The sequence below is a fragment of the Aulonocara stuartgranti genome (genome assembly GCF_965226115.1).
Source record: "Aulonocara stuartgranti genome assembly, chromosome: 3".
In the NCBI taxonomy this organism is placed as follows: domain Eukaryota; kingdom Metazoa; phylum Chordata; class Actinopteri; order Cichliformes; family Cichlidae; genus Aulonocara; species Aulonocara stuartgranti.
The window spans coordinates 48,094,078-48,120,903 of NC_138941.1; the positions used below are offsets into that span (position 1 = coordinate 48,094,078).

Genomic DNA, 26,826 nt, shown 5'->3' on the forward strand with positions numbered 1-26,826 from the left:
ACGGTGCATGCAGTAATGTCACCTCGCGCACCTGTGAATGCATCAAAGGGCTTCCTCCCGGTGGAGAGTTCTGTGAACCAATCGCAAGTAAGGATTTAGCAAATAATTTTTACGTGACCAGAGTGTGGTTATATACTCACAGAATGTATTCAAATATGTCTTGAATAAATTAATTTGTTTTGGACTTTGGCGTTAATTTCCTTCTTTTTCTGTGGATTTTAATTCATTCTCCACAGCTTTTAATCCATGTCCAACTAGTACAACTACATCGTCAATACCAACAACAAGCACAATATCAGTGACAACAACAACATCAACGACAACACAAACAACAAACACAACATCAACGACAACACCAACATCAACAACAACATCAATGACAACACCAACAACAAGCACAATATCAGCGACAACAACAACATCAACGACTACAACAACAACAAGCACAATAGCAGCGACAACACAAACAACAAACACAACATCGACGACAACACCAACAACAAGCACAATATCAGCGACAACACCAACAACAACATCAACGACAACACCAACAACAAGCACAATAGCAGCGACAACACAAGCAACAAGCACAACATCGACGACAACACCAACAACAACAACATCAGCGACAATACCAACAACAAACACAACATCGACGACAACAACATCAACGACAACAACATCAACGACAACAACAACTACACTGATAACAGAGAGATTTAACATAACTATGGATGTTGAATTCAAGGAAGAATACAATCAGGAAACCAATGAATTTCACATTGCTGTTAGAGACGCTGTAAGTCTTTATTTGATGTTTTTCTGTGTCATTTAGTTTTCTTGTGTTCTCAATCTACTAACTGTATGGGATATTTATTTCTTGTGTTTTGTCATTGTCTCAAACAGATCAGACGTGAAGGAACAAACCAAGGAACAAACCAAGGAATAGAAACAAAATTAATTAATTTCCGGTAACTCACAATGTCTTTTTTTATTAACTTAACTATTCCTAACAAGGTTTTTTTTTTCTTCCTCTTCTACTCCTTTTATAGTATGGTTATTGAAACATTCCACCTGTTTTTGCAAAGTCCTTTCACAAAACTTATATTTTAGTGTGAACTAGTTATGGGGGGATATTATCATCCTAACCCAATGAGATTAGTTAACAACCTCCAAGAGCAACTGGTGTGTTGAAGGCACTGAATTCAGAAGCAGGTGACCTGAAAGAAAGAATTATGCCCAAGTTGAAAACCTACACCCTCTGTGGCTGAATTTTAGGACTACATGAAGGGAAAGTCTACTACATCATTAGGTATAATCCCTAGTGTGACAATCACTAAAAACCTACCAGGCCCTTGAGTCCTTGAGTGACCTTTTGAGATACTTGGCTACAATACACAGACCACTCCATGGAGAGGAAGAGACTAAGATCAAAGTAGACTAGAGAGAAGTCATCTAACTATTGAAATTACAGAAAGGTATGATGAAGAAAGAAGTACAGAAAAGAGGAAAGAAGTACAACAAGCTTTATATACCTGGGCCCTTAGAAACTGTCATGGTGCATTTTTTTTTATTCCAAAAGCACCCTGAGATAACTTTCTCCAGTATGAGTAAAGTAGCCCTATGCATCCTGGAGAGCACCTGAAGTTACACAGAGGACTCCCACCTGAAGCGGGCAAGCCTTGGGTACAGGCGGAGCAACAGGTGGGTGCTTTTGTCAGCTCCGGGGACCTCCGAGAGCCAGCTGGGTCCCGCTTGTAGTTGGCAGCATGCCACGACTTCCAGTGGAGCTCTTCCTCCAGCTGAGTGAAAGCTGCCTCCCGTCTGCTGAGTCCATTATATGGTCAGGTCATTCTGTCACAGTCTGACTGAGGCAGACTGCATGTATTGTGGAGAAGGACTCAAAAGCAGACCAAAACAGAATGTGCAACGTGACGTGGAATAACAAAAAACGAGCTGTTTATTAAGGCTCAAAATAAACTAAAACTCAAAATGCTGGGTCAAAAGATCCTACTGACACTACTCTTCAGTTGTTAAGATTCAAGATGAGATTTATTATCTGCGAAAGTGTCCCCATTCATTTTAAAATAATTTTTTTATTGAATTTTTCTGAAGTTAGGCACTTCATTTGAAGGCCACAATTTTCACATTTTATTTTCTGTTATTTTTAAATGGAGCCTTACTTTTAATGAGAATGCTGTGGAGGGTGAATGCAACATGGGTCCCAGCGGTAATCAGAGCCCTCGGGGCAGCGATTCCTAAACTGAGCAAAAGGGTACAGCTGATCCCCGCAACGACATCTGAGGTCTACATCTAGAAGTGGGCAGTCCTTGGAACATCAAAGATCCTGCAAAGGACCCTCAAGCCTGCAGGCATCTGGCAGAGGACCTGAGCTTGAAGGGTCAAGACTGCCCACAGGGCGAGTCGGAAACTGATCATGTTAAACATTTCATAACCTACAAAAAGCCTTTAAATGAAGTCCTCTGGATGTTCTTTTGTCACGTCGGCTATGACAGACGTGTGGAGTGGAGAGAGTGTGGACCCAAATGCAGACACTGACAACAAACTTAAACTGAAAACATTCCTTTAACTGGAGCAGAGCGAATAAAAATACAGGAATGCAATGACTAAACTAATATGACCTAAACAGAGAGGAAACTAGAAACAAGCAAAATGAAACTAAACAACTGAAACTCAAACTATGGACCATGGGACCCTTAGACCTGCAGTGAGTGATACACAGACAACCCACCAGCAAACAGCAGAAGATAAAGGGCGTAAATACACAGAGGGATAATGAGGGAATTAGACACAGGAGGAGAGCACAGCTGGGAGTAATCACACATAACGAGACAGGGAGGAAGCAAAACTGAAAACACTAGCATAGGACATGAGACCGTCAAAGTAAGGGGAAACACGAGAGAGGCACAGAAATACGGATTTGACAGTGAAACAAGGAGAAGCACAGACATGAAAACATAACTTGACTAGATGTGACACAAGGAAGACAGGAGTGGCACAGAGACAGAAACCTAAACATTACAAACTATAAATAACATAAGCAGGAAACAAGAGCGACAATCAAAACCATGAAAAACAACAAAACCAAGAACTAAATAAAAAAACAGAAAACATTGGGTCCCAGACCCAGTACCGTGACATCTTTGGCCCACTGTTGGCCATTGTGGCCCATGAATATCGACCTGTTGATGCAAGATATCTGACTTCACTAACAAATGGACTGAATGCTTGGTTTGCTTTCAGCAAGATGAAGAGTGCTGGCTAAAGGCTGCGCTTTGTCACTGATTCTGTTTATTACCTTCAGCCATGAAGTGTACAATATATTTTATTTAACAAACTAGGAGGAAAGAATAAAAAGATATTAAAACAGTAAACGTAGGTTACTTTTATGTGATGAAATTTCTTAACCTATCCTGCCTCATCACAACGAAGACTTCACTGTAAACATTTCCATCTGTTAAATTGTAAATTAATGTGACTGAGGGAAAACTCAACATGCAGTAAAACTGTCTCTACTACTCATTCTAAAAACATATAATCTGGAAATAGTCTGACATTTAGCCTTTACCCAGTAGAGAAAAAATTAATTGTTAATTATTTGCAATTTACTGTAATTTTTTTTTTTGCCATTATTAAAGGCATTTGATGTTTTTGTTATTTGAGATTAAACTTGTTTGGCCTGTGTGAGTGAACATAGCATGTGAGAACTTAAGAGTTGGCAACTCTTTTGTGGTTACGTTTTTTTAAAGGAATTCTGTTCTCTGTTGCAGGAGTGGAAGTACCATTGTCCAATATCAAGTCAGTGCTCCCCTTTCTAATACACCAGACATTCAGACAATAAATTTAAAAATATCTAACAACCTGGCAAAATTATACCCTGTAATATTTGAGGGTAAGGTAGTTTTTTACATTTATGCTTTCAAATGTTGTGAATATCTGTTGGTCCAGATAGTTGTTTAACAAATGTATGACATTTGTGTTCATTTCTTAAAGCCTCGGGTCCCCTGACATTTTTGCCAAATGATGGATTTTATGAGGAAACAGTGACTGTAACATGTGGCCCTCCACCAGGGGATTTTGGCACTGTCTCAGCAGCAGAGTGGAGACGTAATACGGTGCTCATATCTGAAGATGGAGAACACAGAATTAATCCAATTAAGGATGGAAAATCAACCTTAACTGTGTACAGGTTTATTAGCGCTGACGATGGTAAGAAATGGGTTGATACATTTAATAGGAATACATTTTTTTTTCAATTAATTGTATTGTAATATTTTATTTTAAAAATGTAATAATATTTTAATTTTAATAAAATTAAAATGTAACTCCTTCATCACAGTTTTCTATTAATACCCAGGCTAGAGCAACAGCAAAATTCTGATTGGCTGTGTAAAATTCATCTTACAGTGTAACACAATCATTGTCAGGGCATCAGTCAGGGCTTATAAAAGACAAATTGCAGCGAAAGTTTCAAATTATGTGCATTTAGTTGAAAACATGGAAAAGGCTTTCAGGAAATCATAAGATAAGGAACTCACTCAGTGAAATGTCTAAAACATTTGACCACCCCATTTTACACAATGTCAAAGGAACGAGTGGCTTTGGTAAAAATGACTTAGTTGACAAAACGTGTCTTTAAACAAAACTTAAAGGTTTTGGGTTAGTTATTGCGTTCACCATTGTCTTTCTGAATGTATGAGCTATTTTGGAAAATGTAAAATTTTCAGAGCTAAAAAGTTTTAAAATATTTGGAGAATTGTGGCTAAGAAATATTGTGGCAGTCAGGAGGCAAAGAAATATTGTAACTGGAGGTGAGTAACTAATTTGACAGCAAACGTACAAACTGTCCTTTATTTAACGGATGAATATTTGGGAGACGTTATTGTTTTAGGCTAGTTTTGTTGAAATGTTTCAATGTATGAGGGAGGAAACCCACGAGCATTAAAAAATGTTGTTATTGTTATTGCAAATATTTTATGCCTCATTTGTTGGTTTAATTTGAACAATTCAATTTTAACTACAGGAGTTTATGAATGTCGGCTCATGCGCACAGACCACAAAGCATTTTTTCGTCAGAAATCTGCAACATCATTCAGTCTGAAAACAAAACCCACAATCACAGTCACACCAATCAGACAGTATGTGCAATGTCCTGGAGGAAGTGTGAATCTGGAGTGCAGTGTGAGTGGTGGGTATCAGGTTGAGTTTCCGGACTTTCCTACAGCAGGTAAGCATGACACAAAAATAAACAAACTAAAATATATTTAACTTGATTAATATTATTATATTTGATTGATATTTTTTTATATTATTGATTAATATTATTTTGTAACTTTTCAATCCTGATTTTTTTTTAACTTACGTTTACTGTTGTTGTTTAGGCACTGGCGATTTGATTCGCCATAATTATACTACACTTCAAGACTGTGAAAAAGGAAAAAAAACATTCATCTGTCAGTTAAAAAACAAGATTTTTACAAATACAATAACACTAGAGTTATCCTCAGAAAGTGAGTATTAGTTAATACATTCAGATATTCACAAGTATGAATGTGATTATGCATTAATAACTGCAAACTGAAAAATACATGTTAAAACTGCTGAGGTATTTTTTCTCTCTCTTTATAGAAACTATCTGTATAAATGACACATTTGGCCAAGGATATGAAGGCTACAAAGCTGCAGTGCCCTGTTCACAACCAAACAAGGTGGGAGAAATAACTGCAGTGTGTAAGAAAAATGGGAATTTTGACGATGTTGAATACAACTGCATCCTGTTGCCAGTTCAGGAGCTGCTTGACCAGTCCCAGGTAACCTAGCGCTCTGGTTGTTTCCAACAACAGATTGATCATTGATTCAATTAAGGCAACACAATGCAAGTCAAATCAAATTACTTTTATTGTCACATCACAATATACTGGTACACTGGTACAGCACATGCGAGTGAAATTCTTGTGTGCAAGCTTCAAGCAACAGTCTTGTGCAAAATGCAAGAAACAAGAGAATTACAAGAATAGGAACTATAATAATGTATGCACATCATTAAGTGTGTGTGTGTGTGTGTGTGTGTGTACATATGTATAAAATACACAGAGGTCAGATGTAGTAATGGTCTGAGCCAAACCCTAATTTGGCAACTGTGATGGAGTTGGTGGGAGGTATTGTCCTGTATTGAACTTATCTTAGATAACATCCTACTCCCCAACACCACCTAAAATGGGTACAGCATGCAACATCACAGAGGAAAGCACTGCCCACAACAGATTCATAGAGTATTATCCAACAGATGTTAAAAGACCTCATCTGCCTCAGAAAATAGAGAAAACTCTGGCCCTTCCTGTAAAGTGCAGTTGTGTTTTTAACCCACTCCACTTTATTGTCAGTGTTCTCTCTGAGGTATTTATGTTGTGGTGGTTTCATGGTCCTCCTAAAGTCCACAGTCAGCCACGAAATAGTAAAATCATTTGGTCACTGGACACCTCTGCACATAGTGTGCCAGACACAGCCTGCAAAAGGGACATGGGCCCATCCTCCTGTAGGCCCGCAGTCCTGTAGGAGGTGCCATTGGGGGTCAGCTGCAATGGGTGTCGCACGTCAAATGGGAGCAGAGGCCCTGGCAGACTGATTCCCGGGTACCAAGACTAGCAAATAATTATGTGTAATAATAATTCTATATCAGTATATTGGCTGTATGTAATGAATGAATATCTGTACTGTTGATGCACAGTGGTCCTGTGTGTGTGGTCCAGTGTTCTCCTTAAAAAGGGAATGAGAAAAATGCATCAGAAGCCTCATATGCATCACTTGTGCTTAAACCAGCAGGAAAACTAGAAGAAAGTAAAATAAGTAGAATATATAAAATTATTAAGTGGAGTTAACATGTAACATTGTTCTTTCCTCTGTTCAAATCTCACAGTTCTTGACTGCCGCTACATTGCCAGTATTTTTGGAAGAGCTCAAGAACGTCATTGTCAATTTTACTGAAGAAGTGATTACATCTCCTCCCAACATTAAAGCTATTGTGAGAATACTCAGCAATGTCGCCAACAAATCTTCATCCCTCGATATCTCAATTAGCAGAGATTCAATGGAGGTATGTTGATTAGATTGCAGACGTTTTCACATTCTGAACAGTTAATGTTTTTAATCTAAAATCATTCTTTTCTCTTTACTATAGAATGTCTTGATAACAGCAGGGGTTCTCACCATCAATGGAACAAAGCAAACATGGAACATTCTCAATAACAATGACACCAAAAGCATCTTAAACAACACTGATGTTAAAAGTGTTAGCTCATCATTTTTGGACTCCCTTGAAAAAATAACCTCTCGTCTTGTCAATGCAACTTTTGAGATTATGACAGGCTTTATTCAGTTAAACAGAACTACATTCACAGACACTTTCAATGCTGAATTTAATTCTTCAGTGACAATACAAATACCAGAGTCTAATGGAGATAACAAAACAATCACTATGATAGTATTTAACTCGTTAGATAACGTACTACCTGCAAGAGATGAGGCCAATTCATCGCTCAAGTCCATAAACGGCAGGGTTGTACTTGTTCAGTCCACTGGCCAAATCAATAATATCTCTTTCACATATGATATTTTAAATGGTACACTGGGAAACCCTGAATGTGTCTTCTGGAACTTCAGCCTCTTTGATGGTCTGGGAGGATGGGACGGCAAGGGCTGCGAGTTAGTGTTAAACATAAATGAAACAGAAACTGTCACCTGCAACTGCAACCACCTGACCTCATTCTCCATCCTCATGTCACCGAACAGTCCGAAGAAACTCTATTTGGACATTATAACCTACATTGGAGTTGGCATTTCGATGGGATCCTTGGTCATATGTCTCATCATTGAAGGCCTCATTTGGAGAAAAATAAGAAAGAATGAAACCTCTTACTTGCGTCATGTTGCCATTGTTAACATCGCCGTTTCCCTCCTGATTGCAAACATTTGGTTTATCATTGGAGCGGCCATTTCAGATGCAGAAGTTAAAAACCCCCCAGCATGCACTGCAGCTACCTTTTTTATCCATTTTTTCTACCTAGCCCTGTTCTTCTGGATGCTGGCCTCAGCTATGCTGCTGCTCTACCGTACAACTAATGTTTTTGGTGGGGGTTTGTCTAAAGCATCTATGCTGGCCATTGGATTTTTTCTAGGCTACGGAGCTCCTCTCATCATTGCAACAGTAACTATAGCTGCAACTGCACCTGACAACGGATACATTCGAGAAGATACCATATGCTGGCTCAACTGGGAAAAGTCCAAAGCTCTGCTGGCATTTGTGATTCCTGCACTTTTAATAGTGGTGATAAACCTCATTATCCTGGTTGTGGTTTTGTACAAAATCATAAGGAGAAGGGTTGGAACAACTGCTGCACAAGCAGAGGAAAAGCACGTCTTAGTGGTTATTGCCAAAAGCTTGGCTGTGCTCACACCATTTTTTGGCATAACTTGGGGTTTGGGAGCTGGAATTCTGGCTGATCCACCAAATGAAGGAATCCATATTGCATTTGCATTCTTCAATTCACTACAGGTACAAATTCATTTTTTCCCCTATCTGTATACCATGATAGTAGCATCTTTAATCACTAAATCCTTGATAACTCATGTTACTCTGTTTTTAAAAAAAGGGCTTCTTTATTTTGGTGTTTGGAACACTGCTGGACGGTAAGGTACGTACAGCTCAATTTTAAGAACAGAAATATAAATTCTAATAATACTGCACTAAAATCCACTTCCACTTTCAGTGCCATGTCATGGTTTCTCTGTAAGCCCGTTTAAATGGCTACTCAGACTTGAGGATAGAAGTAGACAAGTAGCAGACGGGACCATTTAATAAATAACAGTTATGTGCATATGCTCATATTCCACACAAGAACACACACAAAAAAATATAATGAACATCACCATAGTGCAAAAACAATACAAGATAGTTTACGTATAGTGTTTGGCTTGGCAATAAGAACAAATTTATCAAATTTCTGTGACTTCTATTTTAGTGTTCTAACATTTGACATTTCATTTATCAGGTGCGGTCAGCAATGGCATCATGGTCACAACCGTCCAGAAGTAGGACAGGGGTAAGAACAAGTTTCCCTGTCATGGGCTTCATGTTCCTTTTTTCTTTCCTTTCTTGTTAATCACAGCTAATTTGCTTCTTGTTAATATTGTTTGATTTGCTTTTTGTTTTGTTTTTTTAGAGCACAAGTGCTGGAAACTCAACATCAAGTCGACTTCGATTTTTAAGGAACTGGAGACGTGGAAGACGTGGAAGAGGTAAAGAACCATCAAGGAAACCATCAACTTAATTTCTCTGTAAAAATGAAGTGAAAGCTGTGTGTTTTTAGGTGTGCTTGTACTTTGATCAGGCAGTCCAACATGGAAAATAATAATTGGATGCGTTTTGCATCAACACATACAAAATGTCATTTAAAAAAATGTTATTTATACAATTATTTAATCTGCCAACAAAACTACAGATTCCTGGTGTCGTACTGTATCTACTGTTCTATTTTTTTTTTTGAATACACAACACAGAATAACTTCACTCTTTTTTTTTTAGATGGCTACCAGATGACATCCAGTGCATCCAGTGATCTCCATTCCGCTAGCAACACATAATGTGTGCAGAAAACTGTGGTTATTCAGATAACCAACAAGTCGGCTCCCCCCCCCCCCCCCCCCTCTTTTTTGCCATATTTACAATAAGTTAATCTGTGATGGTTTTATTTATATATTAAATAATATTGAATCCTACAAGAATCTGGCTTGATTTTGAAGAAAATTTAATTAAGAAAAACGTATGTGATTGCTACAATATTTTTGAATGGCATAATAAATGTTGGAATTGTAATTATAACTTGTTATTTATCTTTGATTTTGATTTGAATGCATGATTATCACATGTCACAGAGTACATATTTGCAATTAGTAATACATTTTTATTCATCTGTTTTAGAGGAAGAGTTAAGTTTACTTATTCTAAAGAGTGAGTATATCCATGTAAAATAAAATGCTTAAGTTTCCAGAAGGTTCTCAATTATATATATATATATATATATATATATACATATATATATACGTGTGTGTGTGTGTGTGTGTACATATATGTGAAATAAAGAATATACAGAGGTTAGCAATTGGATATTGTGCAAAAGAAATGGCATTTATGTACACTATGGAGTGTAGAACCTGTGACTCTGTGTCTGAGGCAAAATTTCCCAGATTTTAATCGAATCGAATCTAGAAATCAGTGACGATACCCAGCCCTAATGGCCTTACAAACCCAATAGTGAGATCTTAAGAGATCCGCAGCCTACGGGTTTTCAATGGGGTGTCTCAGGGTCCCCAGGAAAAAAATGTAAATGTAAAATAATAAGATAAATATTCTTCTATAGCAATAACAAAGTATAACATAAATTATTCTGTAGCAATTACACAAGAATATCCAGTAATGTCCTGCCTACAATTAAACACATTCACTTTAAATCGGGGCATCTGCTGTGGCAAATGGGTGCAAGCCTTTGACCACAAACTTAGTCACTGCTCGGTGACATTTGTCTATCCTGGCCTGAAAGGAGACGCTACCGGTAGACTGCAGCGAGAACTGCCAGCATCTGAGCCAGACTCTGTCTGTCTCATCACGGTCACCTAAATGCACAGTAATGGCAGGTTTTGTAATAAGGCAGATCGTGCTAACATAATATGCACTGTTAGTTGATTACCGTATTTCCCGGACTACAAAGCGCACCTGAATATTAGCCGCACAAGCTAAAATCACGGTAAAATCCTGTTTTGTACATACATTAGCCGCACCTGACTAAAGGCCGCAGGTGTTTCAATGTTGACTTATCATATGTAAGAGAATATGCACATAGGGAATGGTCAGGAAAGAGATGGCTGTTTGGAGACACACCCCTTTTATTAATATTTTGAAGAACAAGTTATGGGTACATGTTTGCATAACTTTTTAGGTATATAAGATAAGATAAGATAAGATAGAACTTTATTAATCCCTCGGGTGGGTTCCTCTGGGAAATTCGATTTCCAAAAAAGCACAGCACCGACAGAAGTTACAGAGTTATACACACACACATATATATAAATACAGAGACAATATAAATAAAATATATGAAGGGGATAAATATAATAAATAGGAATAAAAATAAAAATACAAGTGAATTGCACATTTCAAGTATTGAGTCTATTGCACCGTTGACTATTTACAAAAGTATTGCACAAAAGGTATTGCACAGTGAGGTGAAGAGGCACTACAGCTTAGTTGTTCCCTCCTTTGTCCTCCTGTTTCCCCTCCCTCTCCCCTCCAGAGAGGAGTTAAACAGTCTGATGGCGTGTGGGACAAAGGAGTTTTTAAGTCTGTTAGTTCTTGTCTTTGGGAGAAGCAACCTGTCACTGAACAGACTCTTCTGGTTGTTAATGGCCGTGTGCAGAGGATGCCTGGCATTGTCCATAATGTCCATCAGTTTCTTTAATGTCCTTTTCTCTGCCACTGTCACCAGAGTGTCCAGCTTCATGCCGACCACAGAGCTAGCCCTCCTGATCAGTTTCTCCAGCCTGGATGAGTCCTTCTTTGCTGTGCTGCTCCCCCAGCACACCACAGCATAGAAAAGTACTCCAGCAACCACCGACTGGTAAAACATCCTCAGGAGCTTCCTGCAGATGTTAAAAGACCTCAGCCTCCTGAGGAAGTACAGTCGGCTTTGGGCTTTTTTATACAGGTGCTCTGTGTTGCATGACCAGTCCAGTTTATTGTCCACCCACAGCCCGAGGTACTTGTACTTGTTGACCACCTCCACCTCCTCCCCCTCTATCTGAACCGGCAGTGGACCTGCTCTAGACCTCCCGAAGTCCACAACCAGTTCCTTAGTCTTTGAGGTGTTGAGTTGCAGGTGGTTTGTGTGACTCCATGTGACAAAGTTCCTCACCAGACTTCTGTACTCCTCTTCCTGATCATCCCAGATACACCCCATGATGGCTGTGTCGTCTGCAAACTTCTGAATGTGGCATAATTCAGAGTTGTAGCAGAAGTCAGAGGTGTACAGGGTGAAGAGAAGAGGGGACAGCACAGTTCCCTGTGGTGCTCCTGTGCTGCTGACCACAGTGTCAGACGTGATGTCCTTCAGCCTGACGTACTGTGGTCTGTCGGTGAGGTAGTCGGAGATCCAAGCCACCAGGCAGGGGTCCACCTCCATCCTGTTCAGTTTTTCTTGAAGCATACAGGGCCGGATGGTATTAAAGGCACTGGAAAAGTCAAGAAACAGTATCCTGACCGTGCCTTTTCCCCCATCCAGGTGTGAGTGGGCTCTGTGTAGGAGGTACAGGATGGCATCCTCCACTCCGACACCCGCCTTGTATGCAAACTGTAGTGGGTCCTGGGCATGTTGTACCTGTGGTCGGAGGAGGTTGAGGAAGAGCCGCTCTAGAGTCTTCATAAGATGTGACGTCAGTGCCACCGGTCGGAAGTCATTCAGCTCATTGGGCCGGTTCTTTTTGGGGACCGGGACGATGCAGGATGTCTTCCATAGGGCGGGCACTCTCCCCAGTCGCAGACTGAGGTTGAAGACTCGTTGTAGCGGCTCCCCAAGTTCAGCAGCACACGCCTTTAGCATCCTAGGACACACCTTGTCTGGGCCTGCTGCCTTTCTGGGGCGAAGCTTCCTCAGTTGTCTCCTGACCTGATCCACTGTGACACTGGGAGATGTTTGGGAAGAGGGGAGGGGGGGAGATGTCTTGCTGCTGAGAGAGGGATTGGAGGAGGGGGGTGTCATGGTGTCAGGAAGGGGGGGAAGCGAGGGAGGTAGGAGAGTGGGGATTGGACTCTGTAGTGAAGGTGAGGGTGGGGGGGTTGTGGGCTGGTCAAACCTGTTGAAGAAGTTGTTGAGTTCGTTTGCCTTCTCCACAGTCCCCCCCACTGTGCTTTTCTTGGTGTTGTGGCCTGTGATGGTTTTCACACCATTCCAGACCTCCCTCATATTGTTCCTCTCCAACTTCTGCTCCACCTTCCTCCTGTAGGTGTCCTTTGCTTCCCTCAGGCAGCGTTTCACCTCCCGCTGTGCTGCCTTCATCTCCTCCTTCACTTTGCTCCTGAAAGCCTTCTTCTTCATGTTGAGGACAGCTTTGACTTCCTGTGTTACCCACGGTTTGTTATTAGGATAACACCGTACCGTCTTAGCAGGGGCGACCGTGTCCACACAAAAGTTGAGGTAGTCTGTAAGACAGTGTGTCGCCCCCTCTATGTCCTCACCATGTGGGCTCAGGAGCACATCCCAGTCTGTGGTGTCATAACAGTCCCTCAGAGCATCCTCCTTTTCTGGGGTCCATCTCCGGATGGAGCGCGTTGTGACCGGCTGCCTTTGGACGAGGGGTGTGTATTGTGGCTGTAGGTAAACCAGGTTGTGGTCTGACTTCCCTAGTGGGGGGAGGGGGGTGGCTCTGTATGCATCTCTCACATTAGCATACAATATGTACAAGTAGCGGAATTACAAGTAGGAAACATGTACTGTGCTTCATAAATGAGTAATAAATGTAGTACATAACAATAACCTACAGCACACCAGAAAAATAGATTCAGACTACCTTTTAGGCTCAGGTGCAGTCACACGCTTTAACAAGAAGAAAAGTCAGTCATTCACCACCATCTTCCTGCGCACTAAAACCACCAAAGTCCTCTTCTCCAGTGTCAGAAACGAACAGGCTCAGAGTGGCTTCGTCATCCACTCTCAGCTTCTTTCCTTCGTTGTCACTTACAAAACCAAACAAATCCTCGCTGTCAGTGTCAGAGTCGAACACCCTCTGAAGGGCCGTGGCAGTGTCCTCCTCTCCATCATGCAGCAGTCCAGCCCTTCGAAATCCGTTGGTGATCATGGATGTTTTCACACTTTTCCACGCTGTCAGATTCCACCGGTGGAGTTGAGCATAACTTGCTTTTCGCAAGTTTATCGCCGCTCGTCATCCACGACTCCCGCTGAACGCGTACCGCTACTTTGAAGTTTGTTTTTCGCGCTACTTGTACGGCACTATGTTGCCTGGCGGATGGACACGTGGCCAACATACCACTCTTGAACCCCGATACTGTGTGTCTGATCACATGCCCTTCCACCAGGCAACGTAGTGCCGTACAACAGCGGAACAAACAAAACAAATCGTCTTACGATATGACAAAAATCATGGACAATCCACAGAAAAGCTGCACCTGACTAAAAGCCGCAGGGTTCAAAGCTTGTGGAAAAAGTAGCGGCTTATAGCCCGACAATTACGGTATTTACCTGCCGCATTAACGGGAGAGGACGTGCAAACGTTACCGCTGCTGCTGGGCTAAGATTCACGAGTCCGGAGCGAAATTAAAAACACGACATTCATTTAAGGATATCGCGTGTTTGATGAGCAAATGCTTTTGCATATTCGTAATGTTTCCTCCCTTAAATTAAATATCTACTTTGCAAGTATTGCAAGTTGCCCTGTTGTCATCCATTCTCATAAAGCATAACCAAACTTTTGAGCGTTTGAGCCGCCGTGTTTCCTGCCAGGTAAATGACGCTCCGCAACGTGGTGACGTCATTCCGGGTGACTGGAATCGATCGAATTAATCAACTAAATTTCTATATAAAAATGAAGTGAAAGCTGTGTGTTTTTAGGTGTGCTTGTACTGTAATCAGGCAGTCCAACAGGGAAAATAATAATTGGATGCATTTCGCATCAACACACACAAAATGTCATTTAAAAAAAAATTATACAATTATTTTATCTGCCAACAAAACTACAGATTCCCGGTGTAGTATGTATCTACTGTTGTATTTCTTTTGAATACACAACCCAGAATAACTTCACTTTTCTTTTTTTAGATGGCTACCACATGACATCCACTGATTTCCATTCCGCTAGCAACACATAATGCGTGCAGAAAATATATATATATGTATGCCAAGAGTGAACGAGACATCGATTCACTGATCCACACCACCAGGCTATACAGCAATGACATCGGAATGTCGTTCGGACTGCAGAAGTGTAGGCGGATGGTAACAAAGAGAAGGAAGGTAGTCAGAACTGAGGAGATTGAACTACCAGAAGGCAACATTGCAGACATAGAGGACAGTTACAAGTACCTGGGGATCCCGCAGGCGAATGGGAACCATGAAGAGGCTGCTAGAAAAGCTGCAACCACCAAGTACCTGCAGAGGGTCAGGCAAGTCCTGAGGAGTCAGCTGAATGGTAAGAACAAGATCCGGGCCATCAACACGTACGCCCTGCCCGTGATCAGGTACCCTGCTGGGGTAATAGGCTGGCCAAAGGAGGAGATAGAAGCCACTGACATCAAGACAAGAAAGCTCCTTACCATGCATGGAGGGTTTCACCCCAAGTCCAGCACCCTGAGGCTGTACGCTAAGCGGAAGGAAGGGGGCCGGGGACTGGTGAGTGTCAGCACCACAGTCTAGGATGAGACAATGAACATCCAAGAATACATTGGGAAGATGGCCCCAACTGACCGAGTGCTCAGTGAATACCTCAGGCAGCAGAAACCCAAGAAAGAGGAGGGAGACGAGGAACCATCATGGAAGGACAGGCCCCTGCACGGTATGTACCACCGGCAGATAGAGGAGGTGGCTGATATCCAGAAATCCTACCAGTGGCTGAGTTAAAGAGTTGAAGCTCGGTCAAGTTAATTAATGGTTTGAAGCTACGGCCGACGCGATGTTCGACCGATCAATTGTGCAAAGTGACCCACAGCTATTGAAAGAATTGCATACATACTTACAGTACAATTTACCACATATTAAAGGCCTGTGTGTGCCCTCAGCAGCCTGCTGCATTGGAGTTTGCCTGGTAACAGTTGACTCAAACGGAGTCAGGACGTATATTTCTAAAATGTCTTTGTTTGTCGAGTGAGGTCATGCACTGAGGTAAAGACACACGGGCTGCCTGCACACATGCACAGTATATAGACTTGTTTTGCTTGTAAACGGCATGCTCATGTTCTGTTCTGAAGTGCAGTAAGTGAAATAACAGGAAGCATCTGGCGGTGGCGGAGGAACAGAGGAAGGAACTGTTCTTTTTTAGAATATGTCCGAGCTGGAATTACTGGAACATGCATGTTTATTTATCTGCTCTGACACATAATGCTCGTCATCAACTATGTTATATATATGACACCCCATTTATTGTCCGGAGAAGATCGATGCTGTTTGAGTGATTGTGCTCGACTTCCCACATATATGTGTTTTAATAAAATCATTGTTTTGACGCACAATGGACCCCCAGTCGTATGTCTCTTCCCTCAAATACAAATCAGGACAGGAGCATGAAGCTACCATGCTATAACGGGGAGGCACCTCCAGAGACCTATCTAATCCAGGTACAGCTGGCTGCTCAGCTAAACCAACACGTTCTCACTCCCAACTCGTCAAACGTGTGACGCATGGTCAGGCTCCCTCTGCTTCACTTATGGACGCGCAGGGTACCCCCCTCGCGTCGGGAATTGACGTAGAGGGTCCTCCGATTGAAGAGATTGCCGCGGAAGTGCCTGTTGTCAGTATATTTAGACATTTTCCAAATCACATTGTAGTGACGTATACAGAACACAATAAATTATATAATGTAAACAACTACCTGAAAAACAGGTAGAACGATACTTTTGTATCGTTTATTGCATTTACGGAGGGAGTGATGTATGCTGGGTAACGGCACAGCTAGCTACTGGGTGACTTTATTCACCCGCTTCGGCTGTTATCAGTCCATACAATGGGCGTTATTAGCACAAATCAGTCCCATAGATATGGGCCATCTCCTGCTAGATTGTTCAGAAGGTTGTTCTCATCCATCCAGATGGAGGATCACTAACAGGAGCGTGGGAAGACTCCAGAATCCACTCTGGCTGGATATGCAGTGGATATTACCAACAGGTAAGACCATTTAAACGGACAGCATTTATAGAATGACTATTAAAAGTCAGCGAGTGTCAGTAATGTTAATGTGGTTATCTTAGTAATACACCGAGTGCTAATATAACAGCTTTAAGATGCATTTGTAGATATTATTACGTGTTTTACCGTCTTTGTGGTGCTAGCTTAAAGTTACGGTGTAAACGTTAGCTTATATTAGTAAAGCTGTTACTGGTTAAACGATGTTAGCACAGAGATATTAGCTTCTGTCATGACTGATGAAGTTACTAGTTAATAAAGTTTTCAGTAAAGTGTTTAATGGCAGCCACAGATTGACAGCAAATATCTCGATTAGCTTCAGTGCATCTATAATAAATATGTGCAAGTTTCAGTGCTTCGTTTAAACTGTATGATACTTATACTGACCCAGGGTCAGTGTAAAATACAATCCTAGCTGTGTGAACAAAGCCTGGCTCCTTTAATCCTGCATGACAAACCTCAGGATGCAGGTTATTATTACTCTTTCCTGCTGGCACACCTGTCACACCTGAGAGTCAGCTAGAAACTTACAGTGATGAGTAAGTCATGCAAAGACTGCCAGACTCTGTAATACTGCAAATGATCAGTGACTCAGGTTATCACTAAACTTTAAACGGCACCTCTGTGTCTCTGTGTGCTGAACATCTAGGATTGAGTCAGGCTGCATCAGCTGAAGCTGTTATTTGTATATATCAGTATTTTTTTTAAATTCAGATGTGGGGAAAATACGTAAGACTGCAGTGAAGCGATGCACCAGATGAATCCCTGGCCAAAGGTATCGTACTTAAATCAGACTACTGATCCAGCCACATCAGCCTTTTGTGAGGTCTGTTTAAAGTTGACTAAAAATGAACTGCAGGTTCCTGAGAGGTGGACTGTGAGCACAGAAACACATGTTCATACATACAGCTGCAGCAAACTTACATTAATTTTAAATAGATTTGTTACTCTGATGTCTGTCTCTGTGTTAGTCCTCTGACAGACTGCTGACCTGTCCAGATGTGCTCTACCTATGACTACTGGGACAGGCTCTAGCCTCTGTAATAGAAATGTTCTGTTATTCTCATTTAAAGTATTTAAGTGCTTATGCATGTGCTTAGTTGTGACACTGTTACTGTTCAGTGAAAGTTTCTAAAACTAGATGAACTTACTTCAGCGTCAGCAGTTTTAGAAAACAACTCCCTTTACAGGTGCTGATAAGGCCAAGGGCACAAAACAGCTTAACCATTGATCGGTTAGGTTTCATAGCGAGACACGTGAAGTGTGGTGTGATCAGTTTAACTTCCTCCCTCTTCCTTGGAATGCAAAAAGGAGGAGGAGCACGACCTCTGTGGCAGCGCTGACATGACTGAACTGTGATGTTTGATGTGTGTTGGCGCAGTAATAAATAGCTTGATCACAGCTCTTTCTGTGTTGCAGACTTTATTTAAAAAATTCCACGACACCTCCCCACCCTCCCACTGCGAACCTGAATTGAATATTCAGAAGACATTTGTTTAAATAGTTCTACAAATCTGAGCTGTCGGTGTGTCCTTGGATTGTGTGGTAATAATATTAGAGCCTGCAATCTTTCTTACTGAATCTCTACTATGAGTCATGTTACCTGAGATTAATTCTATGTTTACCTGTCAGCCTGGACGAATGTGCTGTGTGAAGGAAATTAAATTAAATCAGATCTGAACTGCGTACATTTAAGGAACCTGTTCATATTTAATTGAAATATGAACCAGTGATTTTTTTGATTGCTGATTCCAAGAGAGTCTTTGTGGAAATCCTGTTTGGCTTTTTGTTATTTTAATTCTCTTCTCTGTTTTCCAGAACAGTTCTCCACAGTCACTGTCCACATGGGTCAGTGGGACCAAGAAGCACTCTGCTAATGTGTGGACTCTGACCAGCAACATCCAGCAAGACCCAGACAGCGTTTTCTATCTCCCAGCTGGAGGTTTTTGTTTGTCTGTGACTGGAGAGTCAGATTTTTGTTGAGCTTCACACTTGCAGAGTTAAGTCAGTTTGCAGAGATCCCTCCCACCCTGGCTTTTATGTCCTAGATTTCTTATCTGAAACAGTAATATTTCAGTGACTGCTGCTTATACCACAGGTTAATACCCGCTACTGATCCCTGATGGGAGAATCATCAATTTTGGCAACAAAGAAGCCTGGTGGATGTTTGTTTACAGTCTGATGATGGGACATCATGCTCTGCATCTTCAAAGTTTGCCTCCTCATTATTATTCACACCCAGTAATGTGAAGTATGCTCATATCTACTATAACTGAACCAACCTGGTGCTCTTCATTTATGGAGGCTGTTGAGTCTGAATGTTGGATGTTGTGTATCTCGTGTTCTCTGGGCTTTGTTGTCCTCAGTCTTTTTGCAGGATCAGAAAACAAAACCAGGAGGCGCGTAAATGTTTCTTCTCCATGATGTTTCTTCAAATGTTTCTTCTGGATGATGATAAGACTGTGACACGGGATGCCACCTTTGGTCTTGTGATGAAGCAAAGCTCAGGAAGAAGTGGGATTAAATGGTACCCACATGTGTGCTGCTGAGAAGGATGTACAGGGGCACCTGCAGCCAAATCCAAGCCTCAGGTTAGTTGTAGTTGCAGAACGCTATAGGACTGAGACAGCTGAGGCATCAAATGTTTGATTAAACGGATGAAAAGGAGAAGTTTCCTCCCTGTAATTATCACTTCTTAAAATCTGTAGCAACTTCAAGTCTGTCAGCATGCTGAGCATGCTCAGAATGTGACAATATATTTTTGTTCAATATTTAATTTCTTTCAGTTGCAATTGATAAATGAAAAAATATATATATTCTTATAATTTAGCAAACTAATTTATCAAAAAAAAAAACGTATATCTGCATTAGTTTTAATAAATTAATTTGACACCTGTATTGAAAATACCATATTGTATTCATACAGAATCAGTATGGTATCATTGTCTGCTCACTGATTGCTGAAACTAAGAGCTACTTTGATCTGTTTAGATCTAAAGTATCCAAAGTTGAGCTCTGATGTTTCTTCACCCCTGTGTGTGTGATATGTGATTCCTACATGCGGGCAGAGCAGAGCAGCAGTTTGTGCTCACAGATGGTGACGGTGTGGAGAGACGGTGGTGTTTCCTCAGAAGAACCAGCAGAGTCACTTGCTGACTGATGTTCGTCTGCACTGCACAGAGGAAATCAGCTGACCGAGGTTTGTCCAGTGACGTGTTATGAAATGTATATTTGTTTTATGCTTACAGTTATGTTTTTCTTGACAGAGGCTCTGCAGAGGTTAGACAAAGCAGAGAAAACATGTGCTTTACATTTTACTGTGATTTATTGAGATATTTGTTGCCTGATGTTCAGCAGGAATGGAGAAATAGAATCAAAGGGAGATGTTTTTGCTGTTTTTGTAATGATGTAAGTAAATCTTCAATATTATTTATTTGCTTGGTTATATTAGGAGTGTTTCTGAGTGAGGGGGAGAGGAGTCATCATCCAGGTAAAGTGACATAGATCAGTGGATACACTTGTCTCCCCTTTAACACTAGGAGTCCCAGGCTTCAGGAGACGATCCAAGTCATCCTTAAATGTTAGTGCTTTCAAATACACAAACATTTTTAAAGGACAAATGAACATCCAACTTTGACTGTAATACAAAATAAATCTTTGCATGTGTGTTTTCAAACTCTCAGATGGGCAGCATATCAGTCTTGGACTGTCTAACCTGCCGGAGCAGCACTGAATGACCACCACACATGAGCATGTTCCTGCAACATTCAGCATCTGATCCTTCATCTGTGTGCTTCTGCTTTTGGTAAGTAGAGTTACCCAACTCCAGTAACTCTAAACACATGCCATCCATTTCTAACGGCCTGGTTACTTCCTGTCAGTTACTTTAGAAACCATGTGGTCACCTGACCTAACACTGTTTCTTCTTCTTCTTCCCCTTAATGTTCAAGTGTCACATGTCAAACAGCTGGAGAGGAAACTACACCAGTGTACTGGGATGTTTCACCAACACGTGCCAGATGCTGTTCCTTCATGGTGACATCACCAGAGACAGCACCACCCACCTCAGGACCTCGCCATTGATCATGATGATTATAATGATGACAGCGAGCGGAACTAAGACTGTAAAAATCCACGACCAGAATGTTTCTTTCTAATTATTAATGAATACTGAGAGCCTCTTTCTGTGTTTTGTCTGTTTTGGGGTTGTTGTTTTTTTACCTCATTTGTTACTAACAAAGTTCACCAAACTCACACAGTTTACATTCTGTATGTTTCCATCTTTACCAGCCACACTAACTGTATTTAAGAAAATAATCCTTAGAAATCGTCGTTTTTCTCTTTTGTAATTGATGATAATTCAGTGAATATACTGCGCTGCTTCCTTTTATTGCGTCACACATTGCTTTAAGTTTTTCAGTGTCCAGTTATTTTTTACTGCTGTTTGAATTCTCTGTATGTTTGACCCTGTAGACAGTTTGATGGACTGCTTGTCTTCCTGTTTGTAACCGCCGCCTGTTTTTTAATAAAGATTTGGATTTCTGACTTCAACACAGCCTCTGCGTGTCCTCCCTTTGTGTCCTCTTCCTCTGTGAATGTGTTGCATGTGTCACAGATTCATTTTATTAACAGCTTTCCCACAGTGAGTTGCATCAGCGTTCATTCACAGCACATTTCAGAAGGATTCAGATTAATACAGTGATCTTACAGTCAGAATGATCCTGACAGAGTGCCACTGTAAATGATCTTTCATCAGGTAAATTTTAAAGTTCAGTATTTCAAAGCAGGAGTTATGAAGACTCATACTGGCATTAGGACTAATAATATGTACTTACAAAGTCAAAGTTTTTTAATTATACTAGAATATTGGAAGACAATCAACTTTTAGTGTTTTCCGCATATTAATTATTCTGAAATAGAGACGGTGACCCTAACTGTACAGAAGCACTAAACAACTGACAATCTAACAGACATCATTGGCCTGAGCCGTCATGCACAGTGAGTCTGATCCTTTGCTGTGAGAGTCTGACAAGCATGTTTCTGGTCAGTTTGGAAGAAATAATATCACAATGTTGATCTTTCTTTCCAATATTCCTTCTCTTTTATAACATAAACTGTGATCAAAGGTACTTATGTTCACAGCATGTAATAATACTGACAGTCCAGGGCATTGTGGTCTGTTGAGCTAGGGTTAGGGTTAGGGTTAGCAATTCAGACATATGTAATCAATATTAAACGTCTCTGACGTGGGCCACTGTCCGCAGTGTTGGGAAATCCATACCAGGCTGGAACGAGTCAAGGTAGGTGAGCATCCACGAGAAGACACAGCAGATGCATCCTACTAATACTGACAGAACCAGGAGACTCCAGAAACCGAGCATCTTCTCTTCAGTGCCATCCTCTCCTGTCACCCTCTCTGCCCGCAGCTCTTTGAGTATGGGGTAGATAAGGGCGCAGAGAAACCCTTATTACTAATTTGTATTATAATTCAATTTTCATGAAATATTCATATTCAGTATTGGTCCTTTTATATTATAACCACGTATCCACCCAGGCTCATGGTGGGGCAGGGCTCTGTCCTGGGATGCTTGAGTAAAAGGTAATGTACACCTGACCAGGTATCCAGTCTGTCAGAATTGTTTTCAATATTTGGTTCAAAAACATGAGTGACAACAAAAATCCAACTAGGATTCTTGCATATGATGAATGAAGTCTGTCTTTGACTGTATTGTCCAGCTGATCCATCAAACCCCCAGCAGGTGAACCTTATTCATGACATAACACCGCAACAATGTAAAAAATGAAACAGCAACAGTCTAAATGTAAAGTGCATTCTAAAGTCCTCTTCAATAAATCATATGCAAAGAGTCATTCAGGACTGTAAAACGTGAGCTACAGAACCCAGAGTCTTCATCATTAAATCTCTGGTTGCTTCATTTTTCTATCCTATATCAGATACTTAAGGTTAGGTTAGGTAAACTTGCATTTTCATGGTGAGGCAAAATGCTTTATGTGTGTGTGTGCGTGTCATGAACGGCTAAAAAAGGCCTATAATTAAAGAACAAAGCGGGGTTTGAGTTCGAGTTGCGGCAGACTGTCACTACTTGTAAATGGAACGCAGCCTTCCTGTAGCGGACAGCTAATAACAGGAATCGGACGCGGTCCACCCAAGTCCACAGCAACCACCATAGCAACCGCCTAGCATGACCTTAAAAACATATTCTGTCTTCATAACTATCAAAAACATGAAATGATTTGCAAAGTGTGAAAGTGTTACAGCTGCAGAGAGCTATGGCGGTATCTATGGAAGCTGTTTACATAGCTAATAATATACGATGTAACCATGGAGACAGTCAGTCACGTGAGCTATCGGTGCACGTTTACTACAGTGAATGAGGTGATTGCGTGCACAGCGTCCACACGCTGCAGAGGGTAAAGACATTACTTCAATATTGTTTTATATTGATATATGTTTGCCTTCTGTTGACCATCACCTCAGGTTCACCATTACAGTTTCAGCAGACAGATGCACACTGTCTAAATATCAACACATTCAAAAACTCATGTCTCAGAAATAAGCACAGCTGTTCATGTTTGTCATTAGAGTTTTATTTGTAAGAAAATTATGAACTTCATATTGTGCATCAAATAAAAGAACATTTCACAACTCTGAGTCAACAGAAACAGGAAACAGAAATGTCTCTAATGTAGACGTGTACAGTGTAGTGTAAGCATTAAAAGATCATAAAGGAAACACTAACATTCATGTGAAACTAATTGTAATAAAAAAAATGAACAGGTGGTTTATAGATGTAAAAGAAAGAATCTGAAAACAACACTTTTTTGGTCTAAGTGATCAAAGTAGAAAACAGAACTGATGCTCAAAAACAAACCGTAGCTGCACTAATATTACACATCTCCATTGTTGTGGTGAACAGACATGTTGCTTTTAAAACCACATGCAGTGTGTGACCGTGACTGTTCACTGAGACCATGAACGCCACTTCACTGAAGCCTTCGCCTTCTTCTTCTTCTTCTTCTAAATTGGAAGCAGAAGGAGCACGAGCTGCTTTGATCTACTGAAAGGAAAAAGCAGAACATCTGAGCTGAAACCAGTCAGCTGAAATCATTAAGACAGGAACAAATTCAATGCAGTGGCTCAGGTGGCTTAGTCTGTTACAACTGTTGATACAAGCTAAATACAGTTAACACACAGTGTCAGGGAGCTCCAGTGTGGGAACTAGTGGCTTTAGGTTTGTAGTCATTTAACTTTCATCCATTCATTCATTTAATTCAGGAGGAAGAAATGTCAGGTTGGTGCAGGCTGGTTACATGCATTTGATCCCATGCTGTCTTTAACTAAATGACTTGGTTCACTTTATGGCTGTATGTGGGGTTATATCATGTTATTTGGGCAGGAGTACCTGTCCTCTGTTAGACTTAGAAAGTTTCTCCATAAGTAGAGTTTCTAACTCTTCTAGCACATCTGTGGCTGACAGCTTTTTGGTGGCTCTTTTTACCCCACACTGGTTGTGAGTGTGTAAATAGCCCCACTAGTTCTTTTGGGTTGCAGTTAACTTGGGAGGAAGAGGTGGGTCTGCCATGACTAGATAAATAACAATTATCTGGGATACATAAATTTCATAATGCATGCATATATCTCTATAAACCTGCCTGAGGGCTGCCATTTGTTACATTCAGTTATTTCTTTGTTGAATCTAAATAATGAATGTGTTACAGTTAAACTGACACTGATCAGTGTAAATGGCTCATTGGGACACAGAAACCTTTAAATTAAACCCTATCACCTGATATCGACTGTCAAACAATATCAAAGCTGTAAACGCTGTTTACAGTCAGAATTTATAAAACTATGATTGTAAATAAATTCAAACAAGTGAGCTTTTCTCTTTGTGCTGAACATCAACACTGTGATTTCTTAGACTGTAAGCTTTACTTTAGCACAACCAGTTGTAGAAGCCGTCACTCCAAATGCCTTTGATAACAAGAAAAAAATACCTTTTCAGTCCACGGCCTGAAGTTCTTCTCTGACATCTTCTGCAATCGGCTTTGTCTGCTGGTTTGAAGACAATAAACCACAAAAAAGATGATTTAGTCACTTTGTCTGCATCATGCAGCTCGAATGTGTCGTGTAACGATGTTGAATAGCCGTCGTTATCCCTCTGCTGCGTCAGTAGGATTGTACTGTACAGCATCTCATTGATATGTGAGGAATGCTAATGTAACACGATAACAGACTTACATCATTAAAACATAAAGGGCAGGAGATATTTAGATATTTTTATATTTATATTACATTTTATAGCTGACGGATGTTACTAAATAGATAGAATTTACTAAATAGCTGGATGAACATGAAAAATATGTCTATAATAACAAATGACCATGAGAGCCAGTAGAATTAATTCAACTGGACACTCAAACGACGTCCTTAAATGCTCTTTAAGTGGCAGAACAGATGAACAAACAGTTAATTGCTTACTTGAGATGAAATCTGCTCAGCTACTTTGAAAACAGCTTCTAACTGGTTCCTCCTTTAACAGGATGACGGCTCAGGGGTAAGGCCATCATGCAATCCAGCAACCTTTATGGTTCTGCTTTGATTCACCAGGAACTATTAGGGAAACCTTCCAGCGCCTCCTGTGAAAGACACAGGGATAAACACACAAACATTTATTAACATGTTCCACAGTCTTCCAGTTTGATTTTCTCATCCTGTGGACAACAACGTACATGGATGCAGGTTTATTGTTAACTTTTGTAAGGTTTATTTAGTGAACATATCCAGCTGCAGCTCCACTGTGATCCTGAACTGGATAAGCACTTAAGAAAATGTGTCAATAAATGGACATACATCAGGTTATTATATTTATCCAAACAGACGGGACCAATAATGCTTCACTGAGTTAGAGACTTTAACAGTCTCTTCTATGTAAGAATGTCTCGTGCTGATATACCTGCAAACTTGACAACAAAGGTTTTTCAGACTACATGTAGCTGTCCTCTATGTCAGCTCACACATTTACATTCATGTCACACTTATTTCTGCTTTCCCATTTTATAATTATTACTTACATTTTGATTAGATACCTTGAGTTTGTAAATGATCAGATTACATAATTGGAATACAATGTATCCAATTCAGGGTTGCGGGAGGATGAAGCCTATCCCAGCTGATACAGGACAAAGACAGGCTGCCAGTTTATTGCAGGGCTAACACGATATGTGTAACAGAAAATCCACTTAAATGTTTGATATTTCTTATAATAATCATAATTGTGACTATTATTTAAAGGTTTCTTTATAAATACATTTTGATTTTTTATAACCTCTAAAATATAAACCTGAGCTGTTTCAGATTCTGACCTCTGACCTCACTGCAGCTCCCTCTTGGAAGTACGTCTGCTTCTTGTCTACCCCCAGTGTTGACCGCCTGCCCTTGATATCACGTACTGTACCTGAGGAACAAAAAAGGACAAACACTTGCCTTCATTTAAGAAGTACATTCATACAGAGGTAATCTATGGAAACACACTAGTTCACCCTTTGGGAGGAATACATTTCTGTAAATGAACATCATGTGGAGAATGAATGAAATGAGTTCTTCAGGTGACTCAGCAGTCCCACACTGACAAATGAAATCTAGTTAAACTATTAAGCACATTTGCTCTTCTGAAATCTGTGTTAAACAACAACAAACATAAATTAGTAACAAAAATACAGCTGAGTAGAGGCTTTACAAACCACCAGCAGCCATAATGCTAAATTTTAATCTTCAAATGTTTCTGAGCCGTCTTCAACCTGCTTTTAACACATTAAAGTCCCACAG

At 40.6% G+C, this 26,826-nt stretch overlaps 2 protein-coding genes and 1 long non-coding RNA gene across 12 annotated transcripts in view; 2 read left to right on the top strand and 1 right to left on the bottom strand.

The window, feature by feature from the left end:
* The window catches only part of LOC309697527 (uncharacterized protein), a 125,953-nt gene extending 115,917 nt beyond the window's left edge, over nucleotides 1-10,036 (top strand). The window contains exons 49-55 of the mRNA XM_082519495.1: nucleotides 5,692-5,831; nucleotides 6,938-7,114; nucleotides 7,199-8,572; nucleotides 8,670-8,711; nucleotides 9,069-9,119; nucleotides 9,240-9,315; nucleotides 9,602-10,036. Coding sequence (XP_082375621.1) covers nucleotides 5,692-5,831; nucleotides 6,938-7,114; nucleotides 7,199-8,572; nucleotides 8,670-8,711; nucleotides 9,069-9,119; nucleotides 9,240-9,315; nucleotides 9,602-9,660 — 1,919 coding nt within the window. The 3' untranslated portion in view covers nucleotides 9,661-10,036. The remainder of the gene's footprint in view (nucleotides 1-5,691; nucleotides 5,832-6,937; nucleotides 7,115-7,198; nucleotides 8,573-8,669; nucleotides 8,712-9,068; nucleotides 9,120-9,239; nucleotides 9,316-9,601) is intronic.
* Nucleotides 10,037-15,475: 5,439 nt separating this feature from the next.
* LOC309702065 (uncharacterized protein) lies at nucleotides 15,476-21,553 on the top strand. 9 transcript variants are annotated; one of them, XM_082526470.1, is made up of 8 exons: nucleotides 15,476-15,633; nucleotides 16,882-16,958; nucleotides 18,795-18,984; nucleotides 19,075-19,567; nucleotides 20,045-20,175; nucleotides 20,428-20,466; nucleotides 20,660-20,781; nucleotides 20,927-21,541. In XM_082526470.1, exons 1-3 carry the CDS (start codon nucleotides 15,504-15,506, stop codon nucleotides 18,957-18,959), a joined length of 372 nt encoding a protein of 123 aa, XP_082382596.1. In that variant the 5' UTR covers nucleotides 15,476-15,503; the 3' UTR covers nucleotides 18,960-18,984; nucleotides 19,075-19,567; nucleotides 20,045-20,175; nucleotides 20,428-20,466; nucleotides 20,660-20,781; nucleotides 20,927-21,541. The 9 variants fall into 9 exon arrangements, 7 of the variants coding, with proteins under 7 accessions (XP_082382596.1, XP_082382595.1, XP_082382600.1 ...); XM_082526469.1 differs by having other exon boundaries at nucleotides 18,795-18,975; nucleotides 20,927-21,540; XM_082526474.1 differs by having other exon boundaries at nucleotides 18,795-19,567; nucleotides 20,944-21,553.
* A 2,025-nt stretch (nucleotides 21,554-23,578) lies between these two features.
* On the bottom strand, nucleotides 23,579-26,524 carry LOC309693222. Of its 2 annotated transcripts, none has more exons than XR_014272598.1 (4): nucleotides 26,364-26,524; nucleotides 25,480-25,637; nucleotides 24,996-25,050; nucleotides 23,579-24,055 (listed from the first exon to the last, which is right to left on the bottom strand). It is a non-coding gene; the product is annotated as an uncharacterized lncRNA (long non-coding RNA). The 2 variants fall into 2 exon arrangements; XR_014272599.1 differs by having other exon boundaries at nucleotides 24,996-25,053.
* Between the last annotated feature and the right edge of the window lie 302 nt (nucleotides 26,525-26,826).